General features: G+C 39.2%; 1 protein-coding gene across 5 annotated transcripts in view; it reads left to right on the top strand.

Moving 5' to 3' along the window:
- The window catches only part of nrp1a (neuropilin 1a), a 163493-nt gene that overhangs the window by 23087 nt on the left and 123647 nt on the right, over nucleotides 1-16759 (top strand). For all 5 annotated transcript variants that reach the window (XM_052015684.1, XM_052015686.1, XM_052015683.1 and 2 more), the window contains exon 4: nucleotides 16538-16719. In XM_052015684.1, coding sequence (XP_051871644.1) covers nucleotides 16538-16719 — 182 coding nt within the window. The remainder of the gene's footprint in view (nucleotides 1-16537; nucleotides 16720-16759) is intronic.

The raw sequence follows: 16759 nt of genomic DNA on the forward strand, positions 1-16759 counted from the left end.
AATTACCTGTAGACAGCAGCTGAGCAGAATGAATAGTGCAGGCAGGCTGTATTGCTCGGGGTTTTGCCTGATTCCCTTTGTTTTAATGAATTTCACAATCTCCTTTTCCACAAAGTGATACCTTAAATCTGTTCATCTGTAACACAGCATAAAATGGAGAATGTACGGCAGTGCAAGTTTATGCATAGTCTGACAAATGGAGTGGGTTCCCAGGTCAACTGACCTTCTTTTCTAATGGCCTCATGCACTGGCAGAAAATAACATCTTTCAGCATTTTTAAAGCATACAGGGAAATATTCACAATACTCTACAGGCTTTTTTTTATTACCTCATTAAAATTCATTAAAGTGGTAATTGATTAAGAGCCCAGGTCTTGGTCGCTAACAACGATGGCTTCCTTGCACGACCTATTTCTGTTGGGCCCCAGAAGTCCTTTATTTTTTGCTCAGAGTTAAAAGGGTTCTGATTGTGTATAATCTTTTTTGTACTTGTTACTTTCTGGCTGATGTTTTACATGGAATAAAGAAATAATTTGGAGAAGCAAACTGTTGCAGATGTTGAGAATCTGAAATAAAAATGGAAAATTTTGGAAATATTCAGGAGCTTAGGTGGACATTATAGAAAGGGAAATAGAGTTAATGTTTCAGGTTGTTGAGAGGTGACTGTTCTGAAATGTTTGCCCTGTTTATATCTCCATAGATGCTGCCCCGTCTGCTGAGTACTTCCTGCATTTTCTATTCTTAATTAGTTTGAAGAAGTTGGATTTGATTTAGCGTGGGGCTTGTGTGCCCCATGAGGAGAATTTGTACAGGTTGAGTTGGGATAGACAAAAGCATGACTGGTGAATTTCTAGGTTTATGATTGTCTCAGTTGTACCTTTTGTGCTTCAATAATGAAAAATTGTAACTCTTCCCTAAGCCACATCTTAAGCAAGCAATCAGTTGTTATCCCTCAACTTTCTATAGGCATCAATCTTGCATCAAGGAAAGCAGCTGTTTTTTTTAACCAAGTGATAATTGCAGCTTATTATGGTGTTACTTATTTAATTGTCCCTATTTATATTACCGTTGATGACAGGCAAGGATTTCTAACAGCGTTGTATTACCTTATGTAAATCTCCAGTTTTCATCATCAGCAATAATTAAATAATGTAAGACTGAATGATAATTCTTTCATTAGTTTATTTCTTTCATTTGTGAAGTGTTTCCCCAAACCCCACCTCCACCTCTCCATCTACCTCCCCTCCTCCCAAGCTAAGCCATTGAGTTTACTTGAAAGAAATATTGGGAAGGTACAATTTATGTCACTGTTGATTGAACTGGACTAGTCCACCTTGGGCAGTGACTGTTGAAATGGAATATTTCAACATGGAAGACAGTTAAAAGTAGCTGTGAATAAGGCTGTTTCTTGGCTATTCACTGGAAAAAATTCTTTTAAAAAGAATTGCATTTAGAATGTTATTTCGCTGACATTAAACCTGTGAAAAAAAATTAAATGGCAATTATGGGGCAGTGTCATTGCAATGCCATTATTGCCATGGTTACAGCTTAATTTACAACTGGGATTAGCTTTCAGATTAGGGGCACATTTTCAATTGGAGAATTTTCCTATTTTTGGTCTCCATAGTGGTCTGTGTATCCTCTTTGTGTTGTTTCACTGCATGATTTTAATTAGAACATAATCAGAATATTTGGTGGCTTCGCATAAAATCTTAAAACAAAGAGAAACCTAAATCAACAGTTGCTTCCTGTTCTATCTGGCCTGCAGCGTTGCTACTGCTTTACAGTAATACAACAGAAATAAGTGCCCATTGGACACTGAGAGTCCTTGACTTCTTGGTCCAGCTTTATGGATTCGAGTGCATCAATTATAGAAATTTTCCATACTCTTTGTATTTCCGTCAGCACCTGGGTCCCCCACTGACAATTCATTTGAATGCCATTGTGCAGGTTTAAAAACTATTAGCAGCAATGCCTGACCTTTATCCTGCAGAGCATGGCACCCTGTAGAGGCAAATAACACACAAAAAAAGTGAAGAATAAGATCAAAAAGGTAGAAAAATGTCAAGTGACTAGGCCACATTTAAATTATTAAGTGACACTTTCTGTCACTGTTTGAATAATAGCAGGGTAAACCAATAAATGCTCCTTCTCTTCCTGTTTTCTTTCAAGGTATTTTGAGTTATTTGGTGATATTTACAGCAATTCATTCACATTATAATAATAAAAATAGGCTTGCTTCAATCAGGGCACAAACGCTTCTTAAAGTCTGCAGAAGATACACTGAGAGGATACAGAGTTAGCTTAAGCATGATAGAACTGAATCAATTCTGACTAACCTTGCTGCTGCTCACCATTTAATGAACACAACTTTCAACTTCTTGGCATTAGATATTCCTGAATTTACACAAGCAAAATATATATGCGCAGGTAGAACAAAACAAATATAAGTTTGTGTGTTTCTATCCTCTTTGGGATGGGGAGATGGAGGGTTTTGGGGTTAGGGGTGGGTGCAGAGAAACAGAATTAATGTTTCAGGTAAAAGACTCTTTGTCAAAACTGAAGTGAGAACATTAGTTAGTTTAAGTTGTAGAGAGCATGGATAAGTACAAAGGGAATATCTCTAATTGGCCAACATCAGCATCACCTGGGCAACATTGGCCTCAACCTATAAGAGATATTCCCTTTGTTCCATCCTTCCCTTCTGCATCCTCTCTGCACTTAAAACTGACTTGCTTTTTCACTTGTTCTATGAAGGGTCTATGATCTGAAACATTAACTCTGTTTTTCTTTCCATAGATGCTCCCCTTCAGCTGAATACCTGCCATATTTTCTGACTTTATTTCAATATTCAGTTCAAGCAGGTTTGGAGAACATACACTTGGAGAAAGATAATGGAAAGTGATAGTAGTGGGGGAGTCAAGAATTGAACAGGAAGTGGACAAGGGGAGGGATAAAGTGTTGGGGAGAATGGATGGAGACAGAGCAAAGGCGAGGATAAATAGAGGGAGATGGAGAGAGGGAACAGAGAGGGAAATAGGAGGAGATGGGTAAAAGGTGGAGGAGGGTAATATTAGGGGTTGCACAATAGGGTTTTTAACAAAAGTTAGTGCAATTGCCAGGGATGAGCGATGTCCCCGAAAGGTACCTCTGGGCCAAATTCAGGCTGTATCCTTGGTGGACTTTTGGTAGGACTTTTGGACAAAACTGATACAGGATTACCTTTCAACTATGAAAATAATAAAAAAAACATAGTTGAATATGAAGGTGCTATTGGTGAACACGATACACGATAGTGGGCAGGGAGGTGGGATTATAGCAGAAAACTTGCTTGCTTAATGGAACTTTAATCAAGTTAATGCCACAAAATATTATGCATCAATGGTACCTGTAAAAGCATTACATTGGAGTGGTTGTGAATGCCATTACATTTAACACATTATATATATATATATTGCTATACCACTTGGATTTTAGTCAGGGGAGAAAACCTAATGAAATTCTTATGAGTATCTCCCCAGCTGAGATGAGAAACACATTTCTTTTTACAGATGATATTAGATTTTGTCTTGAAATATTGGTAACTGGGATAATTTCTTTTCACCAAGTTTCTATTCTATTTCCCTGCTTTGTGTTGTTTGTGAGACCATGAGCACAGGGAAACCTCTAACATCTGAGACACCCAACCAGTGTTAGGTTGAAAAATTATAGAGTGGTGCAAGCTAACACCCTTTCTGTTTTGGTACTATCCCATGAAGTTAGTTTTAAGTTCCAAATCTAACGATTTGGCACTCGACATGACTAGATGATCAATAAATTAATTCTTTCTGGAGCTACTAATTCCTGGTAACGGGGATAATTCTGTTTTAAATTCTTTGCAATCCCATGGGTTTTAAGGTACATTTCCATATACAATAGCAATGAGTGAAAAAAGCAGGTAATATTTTGGATGAGTTAATGAGTCCTGTGGAAAAGTGTAATTGTTGCCCCATCTGAATAAATTGCCCAATTAAGAAACTTCACCTCAAAAAATAATCATTATTGTTACTAACTTAAGGATAAGGGATAGAAGGACTTTTCTGAGAAAATTATAATTGTGTTCATGTTTTTCATTGTTAAGTTTTCAAAAAAAGATATGCAGGGAGAGTGAGGAGGTGATAGAGAGGAGTTATAGGCAGGTGGTCACGCCGGGAACATTGGAATCAGGCAATTGGGTCACAGTCAGGAGGGGGAAGGGAAAGGGGAAGAGTCAGGTACTAGAGAGTACCCCTGTGGCTGTACCCCTTGACAATAAGTACTCCTGCTTAAGTACTGTTGGGGGAGACAGCCTACCTGGGGGAAGCAACAGTGGCAGTGTCTCTGGCACAGAGCCCGGCCCTGTGGCTCAGATGGGTAGGGGAGGAGTGAGGAGGGCACTAGTGATAAGGGACTCTATAGTTAGGTGGGCAGACAAACGATTCTGTGGACGCAGGAAAGAAATTCAGAAGGTAGTTTGCCTCCCAGGTGCTAGGGTCCGGGATGTTTCAGATCGCGTCCAAGATATCCTGAAGGGGGAGGGAGAACAGCCAGAGGTCGTGGTACATATTGGTACCAACGACATAGGTAGGGAAAAGAATGAGGTCCTTGTGGGCTGAAGGGCCTGAATTGTGCTGTAGTTTTTCTATGTTCTATGTTCTAGGTAAAATAGTCAATTAATTGAAATACAAAAGCAGACATAAAATTTGAGTTCTCTTATACTTGTCCTGAGATGGCTGAAAAGATATTTTGTCTTTAGTATTAAATGAAATACAATAAGTAAATTTGGATGATCATTCAATTAAAGTCATGACAGCAGAACAGGAGGTACAAATGGGAACTAATAAAAGGTCAACTTGGGACAAACCACAAAATGAAATTGTTCAGTGATCAGCTTTTGGAGTTGTCGTTGGGTTAGGAAGGGAAGCAACATTTTGCATGCAGCCTGGACAGAAGCTAACCAACAGCCTGAACAAGAATGCAGGCCTATAATTGCTGAAACAAGCACTTACCTTGTAAACTCTGCTGTGTAACTCAGATTTTGTTTTTTTTTAACTTTTATAGGAGGCAATAAACTCCGAATTTTGCAGATCAGAGGAGGAGAGAAGTGGTTAAAACAAAATAATTCTTTTTATGTACAGTGCAGAAGTATGCTCCCTCAGAATATTTTTGTATTTTATACAAAAATCACACATTTTTTTTTAGCCTTTTTGCTTCCCAATTAATAGGTTTTCAATCCTAGGGAAAGAGAAGTAAATGACATCTCTGTTTTCAACAGCCCAAGCCATACTAAAGTCCATCTCACCAAAGGTGCTCCAGCTATTCTTGAGATGACCTCATGCAGTTTCAAATTATGGAATATTGAGAGTGATCTTCTGAGAATAAGAAGGTTGACTAGGCCTCCAAACCTTCCTTGGCACAAATGGCTTAGCTTGTGTCTGTATTTCCACTGACGAAGAACACAATTCCCTATGGTCAATGCCAGGTAGTGTGCCATATCTTGAAGACCTTTTAAGTGTCATTCTTAACAACATAAGTCAATCAGACCATGATGTTGCTGATCACTCTTGCATGCCTTTTAATACAGAACCACTGAGAAGATGGCATGGAAGGTATCCACATCATCGTATTTACTTGGGGCTAAGAATCTTAGGAAAACCCTCACTTTACTGTTTCTGGTTAGATAGAAATATAATTATTTTTGCCAGTTGTAAAGTTTATTCAGAAAATATTTCATAGTGGAAACCTTCAGACAAGATGTAATTATGATCTGGAGTAAATGGCTTGCAAACAGAGAAATGGATAGATACCAGAAGAGAGAAAAAAAAATTACAGACCAATGAGGAAAAAGGAGGAGAATAGAACCAGTTGGCTACCTCTCTCAAATGCTCACACAGATATGTTAGACTGAACAGCCTTCTATACAGAAAGATTCTATGAAATTAAGGTAGCTAAGTTTCATTGTATCACCTTTCTTCCCAACTAGTGAGAAAGATCCCTCACAAAATGACTTAAATAACAACAGAAAACACTCATAGTATCAGCAGGTCAGGCAAAATTTGTTGAAATAGAAACAGAGTTAATGTTTCAGGTCAAGGACCCTTCAACCAAGCTAGGTCTTTGACTTGAAACATTAACTCGGTTTCTTTCTTAACAGATGTTACATGACAACCCGAGTTTTTCCAGCATTTTCTGTTTTTATTTCAGATTTTCAACGTCTGCAGTTTCTGTCTTCAGCATAGTTTAAGATTGGGAGTTCATTGTAAAGGCTCTGTGTCCTGTTACTACTGGCATTTTGTGTTAGAGCATAACACTTTAGATCTTTGGCCTACTATCACATATATTTTGATTGTTATTGTGATATCTTGGTGAAAAATGAAGAACTGTTCCCCATAGCAATTCAGCGGGATCTGATATCAAACAGGACTATGTACACTGGGCTGTAGGTATTACATGTTCATCAATTTTCACTGTACTACTGACTTGAAGAGAAGCTGACCCTTCATTTTATAATTACAGACAATCTAAAAGTCTAAAAGTGCACTTTCTATTATAGTCAGTTTTGGCCTCTTAATAAACTGAGCTGCTGGAACCAGAAATTGTGCACAGTCACCCCACTGTTACACACAGGATAATAGATGACTGGCACTAAGTTACAAGATAGTAATTCAATCAAGCAGTCCCAGTGACATCATAAACCATGAGAGCAAAGCTCAAGCAATTTTATGAAGGTCAACATAAAGGCAGAGATTGAATTACAACCTTAACCAGACCAGAAGCTACTTGTTATCATATATAACATATTATGAATAGATTTTAGTAATTAAACTTTTTTTTGTTTTTATATGGAACTTAAATTAGTAAAAAATTGCTGCATTTTTCACTTTATGATGTTGGTACACTGGCTACTGTAATCTTGCTTCTTTTCTAATCTTATGTTCCACTTGTTAAAAAAATGTTTTTATTCCTAAGGAATGGAAATGCTGACATGGGTGAAAAGGGACTTATAATATTAATCTGATGGTAAAAGTATGTCACATCCCAGAACTGGTTACTTATAGGGGGAATTTTGAGCTATTGAATAAATGGCTATATCATGCTGATAAGATGTTTCATGTTCATGCAACATTAGTTGGAAAAAAAAGATGTGGATGTTTAGACAAGCATCTGTCAGTAGGGCTACAGAATCAAGATTTGGCAATGTGTTTATGGAGATTAATACCAGATGTGCAATGCCGCAGACTGTCTGTTTGGCATTAGTTTAAGGTCACTATCACTGAAACCTGTGCAGTCTATCAGTAGTATGTTTGTCCATATCAATGAGAAGGGAGTTCCATAGAAGAGAACCGGAGAGTGGGAGACACTGCCATGACTGTAGAGTGAAGGGCAAGAAGAAATGGAGACTCCACAGAAGGCCAGAGTCAAAGGTCTGAAAGATGCAGGGAGGGGCTATAAAGCATTTGGAGTCAGGGAGTGCAGGTAGAATTCTGAACATTATGAACAGTTGGGGTACAGAGAGCCAGTGTAAATCAAGAATTCAGTGATTCTCCATTAGGATACATGAATATCCTCATTCTCAACTATGCTGGATCCCAATGAGGGAGTACAAGACATGGGTCACGTATTTAAAATTCCCTTCACAGAAAAGTGCCAAATAGAAGAATCTACCAATGTATCATTGTCAACCCAATTCAGCTCACTCCACATGGCATAACAAAAGAGTCACTGCACAAGTCTGGGGTATTGCATTTGCCTGTTGCACTATTTCAGGCAGTGTGATTCAGACCTCTACCACTCTCTGGAAGGAAAAACATTTCTTCCTCTCCTCCCTAATCCTACCAATTTCTTTAAATCTGTGCCTGCTGGTTTTTTGGCCCTAATGCTAATGGAAATAGCTTATTCCTATTTACTTCATCTGTACACATCATAATTTTACACACTTTATTAACTTTTTCTCTTTCCATAGTTCATGAGAATGTGGGGACAATTAAAAAAAAGCGATATAGAATTAGTGTAAATGGGTGGTTGATGGTCAGCATGAGTTTGACGGGCTGAAAGGCCTGTTTCTGTGCTGTATCTCTATGCTGCCTGACTTGCTGTGTTTCCAGCATTTTCTGCTTTTATTTCAGATTTCCAATATTTGCATTTTGTTTTGATTTTCAGCAATGTAATTATATCTGTTGTAGTCTTCTTGTCATACCTTCTATACCCACGTCCTGGTTTTGGAACCAGGTTATGTGCCTGGTCTGATCATCACACTGTTGGCTATGTACTCAGAACAAATTTGGAAGAGGCAGTTTCAATGATGCCCATTATTTGAGTTTTACTGCTGCAGTTGATTTGAGTTTTTATCAATGCAAACAACAATCATAACTTCCTTATCCATCTTATTATCTGCTTCAGGGCTGTGCATGTACTGCATGAGAGATGTAGTGCAGGTACAGGTTCTATGGGGTGGGTAATGAGGTCTTTGTTCAGAATATTGTTGTTCCATTGAGACCTCCACTGCAGTTAAACAAATCCCTCCTTTGGCAGCTTACTTGATCTGAGCTGCAGTCTAGACAAGTCTTACATTCAGTCGTGGATTGGATATGAGGGGTTCGTAAGAATTTGATTGATGAAGCAAGCTTTAGAAGATTTCCCATTAATATCAAATGGAATGATGTTTGGCTGTGTCAGGAGCTAGATGTAGGTACTGACTTTAGTCCTCTGACAAAGTCACGCATGGGCAGGTTTAGTTGGACCTCCACTGTCTAGGTGGGTGACTGTACTTAGAGTGGACAGGACTTTATGGGGGAATACATCAAGGCCAAAGGAGCCATATGAAGTTCTTTGCTTCTCCTTTCCATGTGGTTCCCATAAGTTTATGTAGAATTTTTCGTCGCATTTTTACCTTCTCTCTGGTCATTAAACAGGTGTGCATGTAGGTAGTGCTGACGCATGCAAGGACGCAGGTTCAATCCTGACCCCAGCTCTTGCCCATGCCAGTTTACACATCCTCTCCATGTCCACATGGGTTTTGACCAGATTCTCTGGTTTTCTCCCACATCCCCATCCTAAAGGGTTGGTTAATTGGCTGCTGTAAATTACCCCTTAGTGTGGGATAATGACAATAAGGGATTAAAGGGGAGCTGAAGGGCAATATTGAGGAACAATAAATTTCAAGGGTGCAAGGAAATAAGGAGGGAGGAATGGGACTAATGAAATTGTTCCCCTGGGGGTTGGCATGGACCAAATGGGCCAAATTGCCTCCTTATATGTCATTATAAATATAGGATAAGATAAGGTCCAGCATATTCCAAGGTACTTCATAGATTCCATGTATTCCTTCCTGTCCCCGCAGATGCTGATGATTAGCTATTGTACTTGGCTTTGTCATCAAGGTAGAACACTGTTATTTAGATTGGATTATAATTATCTGTTATAATGATGAAGTGTTATCACTCAGCATGAAGTTGTTGGTCTTTCCATCACTGCTACCTGAATTGCTGAGTATTTCCAACATCCTTTGTTTTACTTTTGCTTCAGTAATCTTGATTGAGGGATAGACATCAGCCAGAATACCAGGAAAAAAACACGGGATCCTTTACACCAGCTTGGGAGAGCAGGCAACGAATCAATTTAACATCTTTTCTTTCGCACCCCTTGGGAAGTACACGGGTACTTATATTTTTATGCTCAAGTCTCCTTTATAGGACTCAAAGGCAAGAGTGCTAGCAACTCAACCACAGCTGGCAGTTTTTATCTGCTTCCAAAGCACCATTGTGTGACTAATAGCTTGCCGTCTGATGTTCAGAGTGTCTTCTGCCAAAGCTAGCTCACAACAGACCTCATGATGACCTTGGTGCAGATGTGATGGTGTCAGTGCTGAACGCCTGAGAAGGGCAAGAGTAGCAGAAGGATTCAGACCAAAATATAATATGAAGGAGTTGTGGCAAAGCTGTCACTAATATGATCATTAAGCTTTTGCACAGTGCCTTATCAATATATTTCAAGTTGCAAAGTATTGGGATATTTTATTACAGAACTGACAAATACATAGATAGCTGTTCCATAATAGAGACACAGAGATGCTGCAGATGCTGGAATCTGGAGCAATACTCACAAAATGCTGGAGGAACTCAACAGGTCAGGCAGCATCTATGGAGGGAAATAAACAGTCAAATGTCGACAGTCTATTTTCCTCCATAGATGCTGTCTGACCTGCTGAGTTCCTCCAGCATGTTGTGTGGATCGCTGTGGCATGGTATGACTGAGGTATGGGCAGAGGGTGGCAATTTTGCCCTGGTGCAAAAGAGTGAGTCTTGATGATGGGTATGATCTGAGGTTGTGAGGTCAGCCAAGATCACACCATCAGATATCACTAGCGTTATCTGAGCTTAATTGCAGTCAGCAGAAATTGCAGTATTTGCTGTGTGTCATTTCTCAAGTGATAAAATCAATGACTTTATCCAGAAGAGCTCCTATTATTGACTGCAACAAGTGTTTCATTCATTAGTTTCCATAACAGAAGTACATTCTGTTTTATTTTGTCCCCTTAAGGCAAAATTGACGAAGGATCCATATCCTTGTTAAGCCTCCAGGTATTCCTTGCCACTTACCTCAACCATGTTCAGTACCTCAAATGTTCATAACACTGTTCTAGTGTTTGGTTGAAGTGTGTGATGAATACAATGTGCTGTATTGAGTCCGTCACTGATGAAGAAGTAAATTTATTTTTTTGGACTCGTGTGGTGTAAATTTAGGCTTGGTTGTGCACAGGAAACAGGTGGATTTTTTTTTACTGCTTGTTTATCTTCCAGCTGAAACTGAAACCTATTGGATATCGGTTGAAAAATATAATGGGCAATGCAGTATAGAATGAGTTCTTTGATAATGCCAATATATGTCATTTCCTGACAAATGCAGAGTATTGGAAAATCAGGGTCGTTGGTACAGTATGAACACATATCTGTGTTAAACTGAGAGGATTGTCAGTTTCATGAACTTCAGCATTCCCAGACTTGGACAGCCTCCCAGCCTGTAATCTCCATTTATGTAAAGGCTTTTGATACCGATAACCACAATCTGTTGCCACTGGCACCTATTGAAAGCCTTCTTCATCAGTGAAGAAAAGAATACCATTGCTTGAATGAACATTATGCAAGAAGGAAAGGCTGCCCGTGTATTTTTGACTGGTGTAAGAAAACAAAATATCAAATACTTTGCCAATTGCAGCTGGAACAGCAGGCTAAGTATCTTGTACTTGTGTATCTTGTGTAGTTACAAGATAAAGGGACAGTCATTTAAAACTGTAGGAAGTGAATCTCTAGAATTCTCTACCCCAGAGGGTTGTGGAGGCTAGGTCATTAGAAATACTTAAGTTGGAAGTAGTTAGATAAGTTATTGAAAGATCAGGGAATTGAGAAGTATGGGGTAGAGGAGTTGAGCCCAGTATAGATCAGCCATGATCATGGGGCAAATTTGAGGGGCCAGGTGGCCTACTATTTTCTTGTGTTCTTGTTAAGAGTTTTTTGTAGGCTTAAACCATATTCACAAAATACATTTGTCCACTGTGTGATTTTTTTTAACATATTATGGGATTCTGAAACATCCTGTCTTTATTACATGCTCCATTTTCAGCATGTTAGTGGTTAACATTGTGTCTACAATAGTCCCCTTTGATAGTATTCATGCAAACATGCTTACACTCATAGCCCTCCTGGTTAGCCACATTGAGCGTTGTGGGATAATTGATTGCCCTTATAAATAGAACTGATAGTCATTTACAACACTGAATTTGGCACTTTACTTCCTGCAGTCACTAGCCATGGCTGTTGGACTAGTTGTATGGAGCCTGGTCTTCAGAGCTGTAGAAGACATCTGTGCATTTCTGTTGCTATCGGTAATCACAATAAGTGGCTCATCAGTGAAATAGCCTTTTGGCAGCTGATTCCTTCTACTAGCACTCCAACATGTGCACTCCATAACTGGACAGATGCACTTACATGTCCATTAAGATAATTAACAAGTGATTCAGTACCATTATTGCTGATGCATCCCGAGCAGCCATTCACTTTTGCAACTTCCAGCAATGCAGCAAGAATAACCTTGCTTGTCCTGCAAGTGCACCCAGAAATGAACTCTCATTAATCAATACATTGGCAGTGCACTGAGTGTATTGACCCATGGAGTCATTGTCAAACAATATAGTTCTATTTAAGCACTTGCCTTTTACAGGATATAAACTGATGTATGTTTACTTTTTATATATGTCTACTGTTTCAATGGAATAACATGTTTTAGATAAACACCTTTCTTCTGAATTACGGCATACAAATTACAATCATGTTGCTTTTAACTGCTTTGTAAATCTTGCTGAGCATTATCTTCATGAAGTATCTTCAGGAATTGTTATGCCATTTATAAAATGATTTGCATAAATAGCACCAAAAATGTACTGCAGAATTTGCTTTTGTATTGTATATCATCCCAAATCCACCAGTGTACTTGTCCTTCAGACCTCCTGCTGAGAAAGCATTCAGGCAGCCTGCTCCCAGACTGGTATCATTAGTGCCTCTGTAGCTAGTTACCAGGTTGCTTTATTCCTTTTGATGACTCTCCCTCTCCTCCTCTTCTCCAGTTTTGATGGAAGGAGTGATAGCACAGCCCCTACGAGGCACAGATCAGAAACACAGATAGCAACAGTCATCTCATTCTGAGACAGTGAGAGTTCATGTACATGGTAAATCCAGCTAGTCTGTTAAAGAACTGGTGTGACTTGTATTGTTAGCAATGAAATGAACATTTCCTCTGTCAATTTTTTTCAATTAAAATAGATTTGAAATTACTTAAAACCCATCAACATTGTGAAGGAGAGGGGTTTCTGTGATGACAGCTTAAGTGTTTTACAGTCAAAGCTTTTGGATCACATGATAGCCTCAAATATTCTCATAGCAGCTTTGCACAAAACATTCTTCTAGTCATTCTGTATCTCCTGTAGCCTCAGAGTTTGATGTGCTCCTGGCTAACATCTTTTGCCACTGAAAGTTTGTGCTTTGGCTTTAAGACTCTGACTTCTGCCACAATTATCTCTACTCCCCCAGCTCAGCAGCATGACACAATCTTCCCTTGCCATGACCGATTCCTGTCTCCTGTAGCTCATATCTCATGCCTTTTTTGAGTTTTCCTTTTGTTGTCTCCAGCTCCAGCTGATGCTGTGGAGTTTCCTCCACACAGCCTGCGTCACGTGACAGGAATTGCCAATTGAATCATGGCATTCAAATTAAATAACTGTCTTACAAACCAGTCCTGGGGATAGTCTGCAAATTAAAACATGGCTTATTTGGAATTGTTTTGATCATGTGCATTATTATTTCTACCATATATTTATGTACTTGAGGGGTTACAGATAATTGTGTGTGCAGTTTGTGAGGTACGAACCGAGGAAGTGGTCTAGGCTTGTGATGGCAAATCATCAAGAATCTGTCATTGTATATAATGTGCTCAATTCCCACCACAGCACTCCCTGATAGACCATAACATGTGACATAGTGGCTCTCCCCTATACAGGAAACAACACCAAATGTTGCAGCTCTGCACCAGCATTCCCTGCTTTAGTGTGCCTTTTGCACAACCTCTAACAAAGGTAAAATTAGATGATCTGCTGCTTTTAAGCTTCTGATCCTTTTTTAGCTTGTTGTTTAGTAATGCTCAACTTAGTTGCAGTGCCCTTTGCAAATTACCTACAGCCCTGTTCCCTGCAGCTCACATTTGATTTTATACATTACGTTTCTGCTTTAGTACTTCCGGATTACCAAGCAAATACTTGCAGGGATTTGAGAATGTTCCTCCATTTTACTGAGGCCATCATTATTTGAGCACAACTACAAAATGAAGTAATATGCTGTGACTTTTTCAATAGCTGACGATGTTCCAAGGCACCAAGTCAATCAGATCAGATAGCAATGTATGACAGTCACTAGGGTGCTACTTTGCTATTTTTCTCTGTTGCGTTATCAGGCATTTCACTCTGGCCTATATATATTGCAATTCCTTCTGTCAATACACAAGAGTAATTGCTGAGAGCTGTTAGTATGTGACTGGAAAACGTCAGCTTAGTATTTTCACCCTATTTCTATCAAGCTGCAAAAGTCACCACTTCCTTGATGTATATTTTAGAATACTTAAGGATTTGTTCCTGGCAAGCTGTTCACCGCCAGCAGTGCATATCAGGAATCTGGGCAGCCCTCTCATAATTTTCTTTCTATGAACAGTGCAAGTGTTCTCAAATATCACCAACACACTCCCAGCAGGCAAGGCTGAATTCCTGGGGTTCAATTTTGCAAGTAAGCATATATGTGCAACAAACAACATTTCCTTTTTATTATACTGACACATGTACATAGATACAGGCATATGTGCGCATGTACATATATATATATATACTCACATAAGTACATTGTGAGAGCAATGTTTTTGCATTGTGACCTTCACAATGCAAGTATAATAACTAGTTCGGTCTCGTCTTGTAAAATATTGTTTAAATTATTTAATTTTTTATTGACATTGGAAAAACAGGTGTAGAGATGTCCATAAAAGGTGCTGAGCTAATGGATGAGAATTTAGCAGTTACACAGAAAAAAGACATTAGTAACTTATCATATCTATAGAAAAGTAGCTCATGCTTAATTGCTTGGAAGGATAGTGACCATTGTGTAGGCGTTGTAGCAGCCATTACAGTAATAACAATTTACATCAATATTGTTCCATTAGCATAGGAAAACATCTTAAAGTACTTCAGAGAAGCATTACTATCAGTAAATCGCCAAAGCATATGTGATAAAAGTTTGGATAAAGAAGAATTTTAAGGACAGTCTTTAAGGCAAAGATAGAAATGGAGCGTTGGCTTGGGGGAATTCTAAAAACTCCAAACAATCAAAAAGGAGGGCTGTGAGTTGTGATGCATGGTGATGGGTGAATACACCAGAGGCCAATGTGAGAGGAACATTAGAATTCTCAAAGGGATGTAAGGCTGGAGAAGATTACAGAGTTGGGGGTGGGGGGGGGGGGGGGGTGGGGGGGGCGGTGAAAGCAAGACCATGAAAATTTGAGCACAAAGGAAACCAGCAAACATGGACAGTGATTGAATGGGACAGTATAAACCAAAGTATGGGCAGCAGATTTTGGGGTAAACAGTAGAGTAGGAGGTCCAGAAAAAAATGGGAATAGTCAAGTCTGGAGGTGAGTTTCAGGCATGGTTGTGAGTTTCAGCAACAGATGATCTGAGCCAGGAGCAATGATGATGATTCTATGCGTGGCCTGAAAAGGTGCTCTCAGTCAGTAATAAAGAAGGCCAGAAGAAAATCTTGTCACCTAGGGCTCTTTGCTCTGGCTTCTGATGTTTAGTGTATGACTAGTAAAGGCAGGATGTTAATCTGAAATAAAACAGAAAACTTCTGGCAAGTGAAGGCAGGGGAATGAGGTAAGAATGTAGGAACTAGTAATAGCAGGAGGCCAGCTGGCCCCTTGAGCCTGCCCCACCATTCAATAAGATCGTGAGTGATCTGATCTTTAGCCTCACTATTTTCCTGACTGATCCCTTTGACCCTTCAGTTGCCACAGCAGAAAAATCTATCTTAGCCTTGAGTAAACTTAATGACTGAGTTTTCCCAGCTCTCTGGGATGGAGATTTTCAAGGATTAATACCTCTGTGAAAAAATAAATTCCTCTTCATATCTGTTTTAGTGGATGACTCATGATTCTGAGACCATGCATTGCTGTTCTAGACTTCCCACAGGGGATACGTCCTTATAACACATACCCTCCCAAGCTCCTTCAGAATCCTGTATATTTCAATGGCATCATGCTCCTATGCACTTAAACTCCGGAGAGGATAGACCCATCGTGTTCAATCGTTCCGCCTAATACAAATTTACTCATACCTTGAAGGAATCTGGTGAATCTTTGCTGTATTGCCTCTAACGCAAGTACATTCGTCCTTATGCAAGGGAGACCAAAACTGTACATAGTACAACTGGTGTGGTCTCACCAAAGCCATATATATTTGTGTAAAGGCTTTGTTTCTCATGTATTCCGATTACAATAAAGACCAAGCTTGCATTTGCTGCCTTAATTAGCTACTGCACCTCCGTGTCCCTGGGCAAGGAGAGGAAAGATCAGTTCAAAGATCCTGCTCCATTGCTATGATATATCATCCTACAGATATTGCCGTACTCAGCACAGATAGAAGACCATACTTGCAACCTTCCAGGCCCACATGTCAACACATACTGCATTTTCCTTGCTAGAATGTATGTTTGAGTGGATGTCAGGAGGAGGAAGGGTTATGAATTTGACATTCAGGAGGTCAAATTAAGGAAAAAACAAAATTATAATTTCCTTTCATTTTCTATTGTTCCTTCAATCTCAAGAATTCAGGAGTCAACATAACAGATATGTAGAACTAAAATTAAAAAGAATAAAGATTATTGAATACGTTAATAGCAGAAATCTTAAATTGAATTTCCTATATTTTTGCTCAGGTACGATTATGTGGAAGTACGAGATGGTGGCAACGAGAAAGCAGCATTACTGGGAAAATTCTGTGGAAAAATTGCACCTTCACCACAGATCTCCACGGGACCTCTTCTTTTTGTAAAGTTTGTCTCTGATTATGAAACACATGGAGCTGGCTTCTCCATTCGCTATGAAGTTTTCAAAACAGGTTGGTTGAACTGGCTTTATTGTATTACTCCAATGCCTTT

Source organism: Pristis pectinata, chromosome 5 (assembly GCF_009764475.1).
Source record: "Pristis pectinata isolate sPriPec2 chromosome 5, sPriPec2.1.pri, whole genome shotgun sequence".
Taxonomy (NCBI): domain Eukaryota; kingdom Metazoa; phylum Chordata; class Chondrichthyes; order Rhinopristiformes; family Pristidae; genus Pristis; species Pristis pectinata.